Source organism: Atractosteus spatula, chromosome 7, assembly GCF_055471065.1.
Source record: "Atractosteus spatula isolate fAtrSpa1 chromosome 7, fAtrSpa1.hap1, whole genome shotgun sequence".
Lineage (NCBI taxonomy): Eukaryota > Metazoa > Chordata > Actinopteri > Semionotiformes > Lepisosteidae > Atractosteus > Atractosteus spatula.
Genome location: NC_142712.1, coordinates 20,369,602 through 20,382,814, shown reverse-complemented (window position 1 = coordinate 20,382,814; position 13,213 = coordinate 20,369,602). Strand labels below are relative to the sequence as shown.

The following is a 13,213-nucleotide window of genomic DNA, read 5'->3' as shown; positions in this document are numbered from 1 at the left end:
CTGTCAGTTGGGTTCCAATTAAATGGCTCAGATGGCATGACTCTAGACACGAAAAATGCCTCCAGCTCCAATCAGCTTTGAGTGACATAGTTGTGCTGGACTGAACGCAATAACTCTGGAATGATGCAGTGTACCAGAAAGAGGCTGCCTAATTACTTGGGCACAACCTTAACCTTTGCAGTGCAATGCTCCCTGCTGACGCATTCAGCATATAAAAGAAAAGGACCAGCTGGATAAAAATGTTTTCTTTTATAAAATGTAAATTAAATTAAGACTACATAGAGGAATGGGCTAACAGAAGCATTGCCTTTGACATGGTATGATGACTCGGAAAAAAAACCAAACTGAACATAAACAACAAGAGAATATAAGGCAAGTTCAGATCAAACAGATGCCACAGGACTCATCTATGTCCAGTTAATTTGATGCATGAACAATCCAGACAAGTAATAGTTGCTACAGTAGTTAGGAGGGAGAGAACACTCTGGGAATCCACAACTAATCTTCTGATGACATTTATCCTCATGACTGCATCAAGTTTCTTCTTCAAGTGTCTTGCTGTTTCATTTTCAATAACTCACAGTGTCATGTGCCATACTTAAAAGCTTTCATGATTTCTGTAAACATGTTCCTTCTCCCTTTGTTCTGAGGGTGTCTTTCTTCCAAGGCTCTCCTCCCTGGAACCTTTAAAAATAATTCTCCGCTGCCTTTCTTGTGCACTATGCCTTTTTTACAATGTAGAGAGCAGGTTCAGAGTTTCCATAACATGATAATTTAAGACTAAATTAAGGTTGTAGACCACATACTGTAAATAGATGCCAAACAACACTACCTAGTGAGAATAATGAGAATATGACGCAATCCAGATAATTCCACTCTTGTGTAGCATAGTGTATTGACTTCAGCAAGCACTAAACTGAAGATATTGCTGAGTTCAGAAAACATTTAGGATCATTTACACATGAGCAGGGCTGGGCAGTGTTAACCTTTACTACCAAATAGTCAGAAAGTACAATGTGTAACTATACATGCAGTAGTGAAGAAATGGTGGCATAGTGGTTAGTATTGCTGCCTCTGGGATCCAGGACAGATTCTGGTTTGTCTGTGTGGAGTTTGCATGCCATCCGCAGGTTCATGTGGATTTTCAACAGGTGCTCCAGTGTACTCCCACCTCCCCTCAACATGTTGGCTACACTAAATTCTCAATTTATGGTGCCGGGCTAACGAGATTGCAAGAAGTACTGGTTAAGTGAGTATAGAAAGAGAGAACCAAATGAGCTAAGTGGGCTCTCATTTGTGACCTTTTCTGCTGTGTTTAATTGATTGTTACCAATGTCTCAAGTGCTACCTTTAAATCCAGGCTAGGTGTTTTATGACAAGGTCCATGGTCCTTTGAATGGTCCACCAGCTCTAGTTGGGCCATGAGTCACTGGATATGTACTGTACCTACAGTACAAATTAAAAATTACATTAAATCTGTTTGAGAGTGAAGTCTCAACTGATTGATTGAAGTGATTATGTGCATAAATTAAGTTAATACTCAAGATCATTGACTCATCAGGCTGCATCTTATCCTAGTTATTATGCCTTTTATATTTATTTATACAGTTTGTAATACATCAGAGATACCACTCTTTTAAAATATTGTCCAACTTCACTAATTTAAAGTCACAGATTACCATCAGGCAATTTAAAATCAGATTTTAAAGAAGAAAACATAAATTAAATCAAGAGGGTGCCCACCACGACATATTTGCTTAATAATGGCTAAAGCACTTTTCTCTAAGGATTAATATATAAGTAGTACAGGTGGGTAGCTGCGTCAGCATGCGTAATCTGCAAAGGAACGAGTAATAGGTTTATTCCATGCTGAAAAGAGAAGAGAGAAAACACAACTTTTCGGCAGTGGAGCCTTCTTCAGATGTCATCAGGTGCCACACTTTACACCCGAAGAAGACTCCACTGCCGAAACGTTGTTTTCTCTCTTCTCTTTTCAACATGGAATAAACCTATTACTTGATCCTCAATATACAAGTGTTTCATTCCTTGTTACAAATACATCATATCACCCATTATTAACAAAATAGTTTAGCGACAGCTATTATGATTTTGATAATATTCAAAATGTACGGTGAGTAGGGACACCTTTCAATGAATACACATATGGACGTTTAAATGATAAGAAAAGCTTTGAAAGATCACTAAAACAATTTCATAAAATAATACACATGGCATTGCTCTTTTAAAATTACTTGTATGCCTTTTTAAATAACGTTTTTATAAGAATAATAAAATATTAATAATGATGGAAACGAAGTAATCACGAGTTTAATCTACCATCAATAAAAACAGGTAGATGTTAATCTCATGATGAAAAGTATACGAGTTGACGCACATCGACAGGTTCAGCCCACTAGCAGCTACAGCGATGAACTCGATACTCGATTTACTATTCCTGCTCCGCCTTTGCTCGAAGCTCGATTGTCCTGACGCTCCGCACACGCACCGGTTCTTTTTCTGTCTGTACCGGGGAGCAAAACCACTTGAAATATGGCTCTTCACGTCCCTAAGGCTCCGGGCTTCGCCCAGATGTTAAAGGATGGTGCAAAGGTAAAGAACATTTAGTCGTCTGTTTTAAAGATTAACCTATGTATGACCGTTTATGTCCAGTTTTGCATCAATTGCAAGGGAAGTGCAGTTGGACGCTGTGTCATGTGGGACACTTCTAGAAAAAGCCTGTGTAGGCCACGGTTAGATTAGTTCATCCTATTGTGATATATAGCATTCGTTTGCTCGTTTTGTACGGGCTTTTTGAAATTGTAGGATGTTGTGGCACAAATAACTCGTAAATCATAACTTATTAAACGATCTTGCAGTATATTTGTGTAATCAGTGCCTTTTAAAACATTTTCTGTACTGTAGCTAAATGCAGTAAGACGAGGGACATGTGCTTTCTAACGGCAGCCGTAGTGGAAATCATTCATTGACACGCTCCGTTTTTACCCATACATGGCGATATTTCGGGAGCTGCCATTCGGTGTTAAAACAGCTCTCGAACAGGAATGTAGCTAAAATCCGTAGTATTATTATTCCTAACGCCGTTGTTCATGGGGGAACAGTTAGTACCAAGCATACGCTAGTTGATTTTCATGAACTGAATTTTCCGAATTCAGACTAATTCGGATTTATAATAGAGAAGGGCTTGTTTTAAAGTCTTGTTTTACGCTTCTGCACTTAAAGTAACAATTGTATATGCAACACAAACGTATTCGGCATGATGCTACAGGGCGTTGCCAGGCAAAGTTGCCGTAACTGATGTCAATTCTACAGCAGTGTCGCGGCAGTAGACTCGAACTCAAAATTGTAATTGAATCTATGGTAAATGCTGGGCTTATTGTTTTATCACTACTATTTCTGGAAGCATTGTTGTTTAACGTTAATTCAGTCTGAACCCAGGTGATAAAGATAGCACAAGCAGTACAATGCCTAATTTGATTTAAAGTTGTTACTCTATGTAAAATAAATAATTTACATGAATATAGGCCTGCAGCCATACAGTAGTTTGTTTATACACACTTTCATGCAGTTACTCTAGTTCAGGAGACAGCTATCCAAATGTTAACATCAGAAATAATTGCTTGACACATGGCAGATGTGTTCAGGGAGCTGAATATTACTACTAAATATATGCTTAGTACTATTAGGTCATCATTGGTTCTATAACCTGTTTTAGTGGAATAATTAGGCTCCATGAACACAACACAGTCTGTATGGAATGTCCCATATACAACAGTATAGACATAGCTCTTCCGTGCAGTACTTCCCAAAACAAATATTGTATTGTTAGTAAATGTTATGGTGATGACAGTGAAAGGAGTGGCATTCACTGATGCAGGGCAGACCAGATCCATTTTCAGTTAATCGTTAGGCTAGCTGTTTTAAATAAGTTGCTTTATTTTTTCAAACCTGTTCATTTCAGCACTACTCTGGCTTGGAGGAGGCAGTCTTCCGAAACATTCAGGCCTGCAAAGAGCTGGCACAGACCACACGGACAGCCTACGGTCCAAATGGTAGGTCTGGACTGTGCTTGTCAATATCAGATGTTTTATCAGTGCCCAATACAATATTACAATAGAGGTTGAGTCTATTTTTAAATGAGATTCTGTGATTTAAGACCTATGTGGATAATGAATAATTTTAAAATGTATTTTTAAATAGTTTAAAGAGATGTGACTGGGTGCACTACTACTGATTTGATATTTTCAGGATGTGTGTTTAATGCTATAAGCCTACAGAAACTACACATAAACATGAATCTATAGGAATGCAGAATTCTGTTTTTAATATCGGTGCCTTTTTACTTCTTTTCAGGCATGAATAAAATGGTCATCAACCACTTGGAAAAGCTCTTTGTCACTAATGATGCTGCAACTATTCTGCGAGAACTTGAGGTATTTAGTTCATTTTTGAACCGCCTTAATTCCTAATTGCTTAGTGTTTTGTGAGAAAAGCTGAAGACAGAGATCAGCAGAAACTGTTAATATCTTAATGATGGATTTCCAACTCTGGTAATGTGGAACCCAGTCCAAAAGTTTTTATAGGTAAAGTTCATAAAGGTTTGGAACAATTTATCTATGATCAATTAACAAGGCGGTTGACTTAATTAATTTAGAGATCATTTTGAACAAAAATCAGAATATCGTTCTAGGACCAGTATTCCTTTTATTAAACCTTTACTGTCTATGTAGTACTTCACCCTGTGGCTTAAATATTTTGTACTCTATCAGAGAGTGTGCAGCTGCTGTCTCCATCATTGTATGTCAGGCTAGGAATACGTAAAATAATATTTGAATAAAACCGCTAGTCTTCATGCTATAGTTGTAAAGGCAGAGGAACTTGTAATGGTGAAATCTAAAAAAAGACAGGGATAGTACCTATGAACTGTAGAATAGATTGTGTAGTGCCCATCAATAAAACAAGTGCCCAAACCGTCCCAAATAATTATAGATCAATTAGTCTGAATTCTATTACATGTAAGGTTATGGAATTAGTTATTAGAACTAACCTAGAGGATTACCTGTATGGAATATAGAGTCCTTTGAACAAGTACCAGAACTAATTAAACACATGGAGCATATAATATTTAGATTGGCAAATTTAGATTTTCAAAAAGCTTTTGATAAAGTTCCCCATTGCAGGAGAAAGGTATTCAGTGACATGTGTACAGTGAGAGAATTAAAGAAGAAACAAGGTGCATAAGATCTTTTTGTTTTTTGTTTGTGCACCCACCAGGTTCAGCACCCTGCAGCTAAAATGATCGTCATGGCTTCCCACATGCAAGAGCAGGAGGTTGGGGATGGGACCAACTTTGTTCTGGTGTTTGCTGGGGCGCTGCTGGAACTGGCAGAAGAGCTTCTCAGAATGGGACTGTCAGTGTCTGAGGTGAGTCTGCAGAATCGCTCACTTTCCAGTTCAGTTTAGGACATGAAGTACACATGTAATACTTACGGAATTTCTTATTTTCATTCCTCTGTTTTGTGGCCTGGGGCTTGTGAGCTGTTTGGGGTTTTGTTTAAAACTGTTCTGCTTCTTAGGAGTACAAGGAATTTAATGTCTTTTTCAATGTAGGTGATTGAAGGATATGAAATGGCATGCAAGAAAGCTCTGGAAATACTTCCAGACTGTGTGTGCTCTTCAGCCAAGAACCTCCATGATGTGGAGGAGGCCACCTCTCTGATTCGTCCTTCTGTGATGAGCAAGCAGTATGGAAATGAAGACTTCCTGTCAAATCTCATTGCACAGGCTTGTGGTGAGATATTTTTACTGTACATTTGGATAGATTGCAAGTTTTCAAACCTCGCTGAGAAAAAGTGGTTTAAATGCTAAGAAAGCACTAACCAAATATTTCAGAAATGCAAAAATGTAAATGATGAAAAATTAATTGTTGAGTTGATGATCAGAGTACAAACTAAGGTACCTGTAGGAAAGAGGTTTTATCTTTTTCAGTACTTGGGTAGAGTTTTATACAATGCACAATTATTTGTTTTGCAGTTTCTATTTTCCCTGACTCCGGTAATTTCAATGTGGACAATGTCAGAGTGTGCAAGATTTTGGTAAGCCCCGTGATCTATAATAATTTAAATAGAGCAGGTGCTATCTGTTGTACTAATGACTATTGTTGTCACTACAGGGTAGTGGATTGACTGCCTCCTCCGTTTTGCATGGAATGGTGTTCAAAAGAGAAACAGAAGGAGATATCACTACCGTCAAAGATGCAAAAATAGCTGTATTTTCCTGTCCATTTGACTGTATGGTTACAGAGACCAAGGTAAGGCAGTGGTTGACTGAAGGTGATAATTCATATTTGTATCGTGTACGTTATTATATTTAAGCATTTTCCTAGGATTAAGAAAATACCATTTATGGATTATTTATATCTGTTAGATTCATATTGTCGTGTGTGGGGAAGTAGTGTCACATTGTGGGTTAGAAATAGTCATCTGGGATTCATCCATGGAAATCAGGCTTGGATCTCCTTTCCCAGGGTGGGGGGGAGGTATGAAGGAAGGAGTATAAGCTGATTGGTGTTGTTAGGTGGATCTGTGATACAACGCCAAAGTACTTTAACACATGTCATTGCCTACATCAGGGAACCGTCTTAATTAAGAACGCAGAGGAGTTGATGACCTTCAGCCGGGGAGAGGAGAATCTGATGGAGACTCAAGTCAAAGCCATTGCTGAAGCTGGAGCCAATGTAGTGGTAACAGGTGGCAAAGTGGCAGACATGGCTCTGCACTATGCCAACAAATACCAGCTGATGGTGGTGAGGTAAGGGGAACAGCTGTGAAAAATTCAACTGCTTCTTCTGTTTTGGAGCTGGAAAAGGTGTATTGTTGTTGTTTTGACCTTTTGTATGATAGTTTTAGTACTTCTTTTCAGGCACAGGGAACTATAAAAGAGTTTCATTACATGTCACTCTGAGGAGCTCAACTACAAACAGGTCCAGCATTAGTTCTTAAGTGAATTTTCTAAGTTATGTATTTAATACAGTATTTGTTATTTCACAGGCTTAATTCTAAGTGGGACTTAAGAAGATTGTGTAAAACATTGGGAGCAGTAGCACTACCCAGATTGGTAAGTTTTATAAATGAAACTCACGAGTGAATGAATGATACATATACATGAATGATACATATACAGTGCCTTTCAAAAATATTCACCTCCTTCCATTTTGTTGAATTTGTAATCAAGACCTGAGTGCTTAAAGCCAAACATTTATTGGGGAAAGAGTAACACAGAAAAATAAAAAAACCTAACAGTGTTTAGTTTGAGCATTCAAATATTTATTGTAATGTTGAAATGCCAATTCTATTCATTACAGTCAATTAGTAACGCCTATATAGCTATATTGATCTATATTGCCTGCTTTGCTATAGGTATAGGTTGTAATTAGTGTGAATTGATTATGCTTTCATACATTTCATGTGTGATATGGAGATTTCTATTTCAAATAAATATTTGTATTTCACGGTGAAACAAGTTGATCTGAGTATCACATTCATAGTTTTAGTTGAAATCCATGGACTCTAACCTTTAACTCTTTCCACAGACACCACCTACTCCCGAAGAGATGGGACACTGTGACAGTGTTTATCTCTCAGAAGTTGGGGACACACAGGTTGTTGTCTTCAAACATGGTAGGCATCTTGAATTCATGATTCTTTGTGAAGGTTTGAAGAAACAAAATTGCCCTAGACAAGAAAACCTTGCTTATTTGTGAAAATTTAGAGAAATTGAGACATTTTTTATCTGAATCCACTTGTTTTTGTGAACATCCACACTTAAAATAAAGAACATAAAATGGTATCTCTGAGCTTATACTTTGTCCCTAGTAGTTAATTATGATAAAAGTAATGGGGAAGCAATCGTTCTGTGGCAAGAGTTATATATGTTTAATAATTAACGCTGAGAAATTCTTTTAAGCATTTTTGAGCCTGCTTTTGTGAATGACTTATTCGTGAACTTTCATTAATTAACTGTATGTATGAAATTAAATGAATTATTTTTTCTGAAGTTTGTACTAACAACGTTGCTTTTTAACAATTTCAGAAAAAGAGGATGGTGCCATCTCTACTATTGTAATCCGAGGCTCGACAGACAATCTCATGGATGATGTTGAACGGGCCGTAGACGATGGAGTCAATACATTCAAAGTTCTTGTGAGGGTATGTTAAACAAAACAGTGTGTTGTATTAAAAGAGCTAATGAAAGTAGTACTTGCCTAAGATTTCTAATTGAGTTTAACAATAAAATACACATAACCTGAAATCCGATAATATATTGCTCTGCATTTGAAAACTAAACATAAACATACATTTGCATAATTGAAGATTATATTAAATTTCAAGTTTTATATAATCAATTGGATTAATGTCTTCAAAAAAGACTGCTTTCTTGATGCCCCCACCCAATTACTCTTTCTAGGATAAACGTCTTCTACCAGGAGCTGGAGCAACTGAGATTGAGCTGGCCAAACGGATCACGTCCTACGGAGAGGTAAGTTTGGGGAAATCACAATGTCCGATCTGTGTGCCTGCAGTCTGAAGCTTCTACCCTTACTGCACTGTTTTTTTTGTTTGTTTCAGTCGTGTCCAGGTCTTGAGCAGTATGCCATCAAGAAGTTTGCAGAGGCCTTTGAATGTGTACCCCGATCTCTGGCAGAGAACTCTGGAGTGAAAGGCAAAGAACTTATTTCCAAGCTGTACGCAGTTCATCATGAAGGCAACAGAAACATTGGATTTGATATTGAGGTGAGGTGAAAGGATACAACAGCTGTCATTTTAAAAAGACACTGTCATGATAAGTATTCGGTATGTTAAAAAGAAGAAAATTCAAATCAGTGGAGAATAGTGGTTGTGGACATTAGACTTTCTTAAGATCTCTGGGGTACAAACATGATGTATCCTACAAAATGAGATTCAGACACTTTCAGAACATTTCAAAGGAACTAAGGGATATTTATAAACTTAAGTCTTAGTCTTCAATGTGGAGTAAATCCATTGTGTGACTTTTGGAGTGAATGGATGGCTGTCACTGCATGCGTTTCAACACAAACATCTAGGACTGTAGATACTGTATAAAGCATTAGCTGAAATGTGGTGTGATGCGTGATAGTTTGGGGACCATATTGGGACAGGGATGATTCAAAGTTTATGTACATTGTGATCTTCTTATTTTCTGATTTGGAAACCTATCTTAAAAATAAACCTTCTGTTTGTATAAAGGGTGAAGGTGCTGCTGTCAAAGACATGCTGGAAGCAGGTATCATGGACCCCTACCTGGTGAAGTACTGGGGAATCAAACTGGCCACAAATGCTGCCGTCACAGTTCTTAGGGTGGATCAGGTGAGATCAGTGTTTCTGGTATCCCTTAGAAAAGTTTAAGTAATAAGAATGAAAAGGCAGCTTTGTCACAAAATGTCCGTTATATAGCTTTTATGTAAAGGTTGTTTTTACGCTGCAAACACCATCTCCTCTGGATAACTCGGTTCCATGGGAGACAGATTAATTTATTTTACATATTATTTGAAATAGAAACAGTGATGATTTCCTTACAGTTATTCACACTGTAATACCCTGGAGGAGAGGTACACCGTGTTATTGCATAATACAGCTGAACTTCCTGCCCCCGATAACATTTTGTGTACATTTATTGAAATACTCATGAATTGACATTCCAGCCGTTCAAGTTTTAACCATTTGATTTGTAGCAGAATCCTCACTATGTATCTTGAAGATATTTCTCACTTTTAAATCCCACACTAGAACCATTCTGTTCCAAGTGTTCGTTAAGTGCCTGGCTGGAGCATGGTTCTGAAGTTCAGATACACTGTAGATCCCATATTAGATCTATGGTAGCCGTCTTGTTTTGGTTTTTCACATATTGATGTTTCAATCCTTTTTGTGTAATCTGTCAGATTATTATGGCTAAGCCAGCAGGTGGACCCAGACCTCCCAAACAGCAAGGACATTGGGACAAAGACAGTTGGGAAGATGAACCAGATAAATTTAACACCCATTTTTAATTTTAAAAAGGTGCCATGAGTGTCGGGAGTGTTTTAATGGAATGGGACATGCCACAATGTTGAGCACTGTTTTTGCGTGTGAAAGTGCAATTCCTATGTCACAGTCTGTTGACACTAACATGAGTAAAGTAGAAAGAGTTTAGTTAAAAACACTACTTGAAACTAACCAATACTAACTTTACCAGGTGTCTCAACATCATTTTGCACAAGTTGTCGAAGTTTGATTTAGATTTCATTATTAATTTGTAATTTCATTTATTGTGAGCTTCTTCATAGATAGATGTCCGTGATGTCTTGCTAAAGTTTTAAATTAAGGACAGAAAGTGAGAGTAGTGGATTTTGGGCATTTTAAGAGCCATTTGTGGAGCTTTTCAGTATGTTTTTGTTTAAAGTACATAATACCACAACAAAATTGTGTGTATAGATGTGAAAAATCACAGATTGGGGAAAATATTGTCCTATATTTTTAAAAGCTCTTATGGAAATAATATGGAAAATTAGTGGCCGTTATGTAATTTTAGAATATTTTAGTTTTTTGTACATGCCTGCAATGTTGCACCTTTTGATTTAGTGCAAATATATTGTTACAATACAAATGAAAGAGATGTGCATGGATTTCTTGCATGTATTTTGCATGGAGAGAGTAACCGTGTTGTCAGAACAGTTACGCATGATGTCCGAACGGGAGAAGGACAGTTTATTGACCTTTATTTTTTTTAAAAGGTCATTGTGCATATTATTTTGTGGGCCTACTCAGACAACTATGAAACTATATGATGAAAACTGCATCGTGGAGTAATGAAATTTGGTGCACCATGATTTTAAACCATGAGAAATGCTAACCAATTGACAATGACTACATACCACAAGGTATCCACATTTCCAGTGTCCACCATAAGCCGTACATTCCATTCTAAATATATAAAATAGTCTCCTACCAGTGTTTGCCCTTTTGAGTTTAGAGTTGTTGCCCATTGTAGTGTTACACATGGTACCATCTGTATGTGTACCAAGCCTCATTGCTTAATCAAGTCTGCTTTTCCAAATTGTTGTCTGAATAGGCACCATAATTAGAACAGTATACAGTAGCTGCACAAGCGTTTATCACAATTCTGCAAGTTCTGTTAAAGAGCAAAACACTTTGTGATTCTATTGTCCTTAATAATAAAATCACAGTCTTGTGATGTTAGCAAACTATGAAAAAGTAGAGGAAAATTCAGTTAAATGGTTGGAATTGTTGGACATGGAAATCACACGGTCAGTCTGGGCCTCAGTTGTGATCTGTCCACTGATACACTTCTCTTGCCTCTTCACAGATCATCATGGCCAAGCCAGCAGGCGGACCTAAACCCCCTCAAGGAAAGAAGGACTGGGATGAAGACCAAGACTGAGTCAGTGTGCTGGTTCTCTTCCCCTTACTGACTCTGGGTAGAACTGGACTGACTCAGACCAATCGGTTTATCAGTCTATCCCATATTCTGTTTCACATTTATTTAATCTGTCGTGAGCCACGTTATTAATATTTTTAGGGAAACTGAATTGTGATGAAGCTTTTGTCCCCTAATAAAAAGGCACTTCAGCTGTCAGTGTTTTTCTGAACTGTTTCATTGTCTTTTCTTTTCTACACAGCTGTAAGGTTCATTGTTTTTTTTTATGATGGTACTACATTGTTTTAATGGGATTGTTGAATTGTTGCTTTTCATTCTCAGTAGGTCCAAGTAAACAGAAGTAAAGTTTATATAGATTTCACTTAATGATTTGCATTCCAGTGCAATTTCACATTTAAATTGAAATAAAAGATTTACATTTCTAAAATTATTCATGAGCTCCCATCACATTAGTTTATATTAGTTAAAGTAGGTAGCTGCATCAGCATGTGTAAGCTTCAAAGGAACAAGTAAAGGTTTATTCCATGCTGAAAAGAAACATAAGTTTATATTAGTAAATTAGCTATATTTTGCTATAGTTCTTATCAGACTCCCATCTGGCTAGAACTGAGACATTAAAATCTATCTGATGTTGACTCAAAGTCAGAATAGATTATGCTGTTGGAAGTAGTTGAACTAATAATTCAAGTGTCACTGTTGAGCCACCTTTTTAAAGAACCTGTTACTGTTTACTTAAATGAACTCCACATGAAACAGTCTCCTCTACAATACCTCTAATCTTTCCACAATTGGAAGTCTGACATGAGGTGGGTCATCCCACGTTCACAGAGAAAACATCCTACCATTGCACTGCTCTTCAGCACTGGATCGTATGTGTACTAGCGTTACTGTATGAAACGCAAGCTGCTTTAAGGATGATACTGCTACCTGTTACATGTTTTTGCTTCTAGCTACATCCAATGTGTGATATGAATGGAATAAAGTGACTATTGGGAGTCATACTGCTTTGAGGAATACTTGCAATGCTTTTTGGAGTAGAACTGAAACCATAAAGTTAGTTACTCATGGAATAGATTCAAATTTGTAGCTCTTTTGACTAGTTATGTGATCAGGAATGAGATGGAGACAAAAGAAACTTGCCTAGATGAATCCACTTGAACTGTTAAGGTATACTGTAGATTCGTCAGCAAAGACAAAAGAATCTTATGTTTACAGGGATCTATCGTTCTCGTTTAATGTTTGCTAGATGAGTTGCTTTAGAAAAACCCATTCTTTACACACAAATACTTCAGGAGGTGACTGAAAAAAATAAATAAAAATGGTGTGTTAGAAAGGCACCAGAACAAAGTTAAAAACTTACAGAACCATTTATAAGCTTGTTTATAAAAAGACACAGAAGAAACAAGTTTGAAAAGTTTTAACACTACATACAGTATACAAAGTCCTGGTTAGTATTGGAACATCCTGAATAAGACACCAGTCTATTGCAGGGCACATCCTCACAAGCATACAGGGACTATTAAGATACATTAATTGTGAGTGAAAGAATTCCAAGTGTGCGCACAAGGAACATGCAAACTCCACTCAGAAGGTGACCCCGTTCTTTGGATTAAATAACGTCAAGGTAGCAGACTGCCATGTCATTTTGACACACCCATTCTGGAATAGATTTTGGAATCTTTTTAATAGCAGTTCTGCAGTGTAAAAGCGCTACACCTTGTATTTTATGCTAGACTTAAAA

General features: G+C 37.2%; 1 protein-coding gene across 2 annotated transcripts; it reads left to right on the top strand.

Moving 5' to 3' along the window:
* Positions 1 to 2,456: 2,456 nt before the first annotated feature.
* On the top strand, positions 2,457 to 11,683 carry cct8 (chaperonin containing TCP1, subunit 8 (theta)). Of its 2 annotated transcripts, XM_088921795.1 has the most exons (16): positions 2,457 to 2,610; positions 3,980 to 4,070; positions 4,372 to 4,451; positions 5,293 to 5,442; positions 5,629 to 5,809; positions 6,052 to 6,113; positions 6,191 to 6,328; positions 6,650 to 6,828; positions 7,068 to 7,134; positions 7,610 to 7,697; positions 8,110 to 8,225; positions 8,485 to 8,556; positions 8,646 to 8,810; positions 9,285 to 9,404; positions 9,977 to 10,094; positions 11,401 to 11,683. In XM_088921795.1, the coding sequence occupies exons 1-15, from the start codon at positions 2,551 to 2,553 to the stop codon at positions 10,082 to 10,084; spliced, it is 1,677 nt and encodes a 558-aa protein (XP_088777921.1). In that variant the 5' UTR covers positions 2,457 to 2,550; the 3' UTR covers positions 10,085 to 10,094; positions 11,401 to 11,683. The 2 variants fall into 2 exon arrangements, with proteins under 2 accessions (XP_088777921.1, XP_088777922.1); XM_088921796.1 differs by lacking the exon at positions 9,977 to 10,094.
* Positions 11,684 to 13,213: the final 1,530 nt, after the last annotated feature.

Bases quoted from the DNA above. Each gene is read 5' to 3' on its own strand.
- cct8 (XM_088921795.1), top strand. From the start codon at position 2,551: ATGGCTCTTCACGTCCCTAAGGCTCCGGGCTTCGCCCAGATGTTAAAG. The intron at 2,611-3,979 runs GTAAAGAACATT...TGTTCATTTCAG, and splicing joins TGTTAAAGGATGGTGCAAAG to CACTACTCTGGCTTGGAGGA. The intron at 7,698-8,109 runs GTAGGCATCTTG...TAACAATTTCAG, and splicing joins GGTTGTTGTCTTCAAACATG to AAAAAGAGGATGGTGCCATC.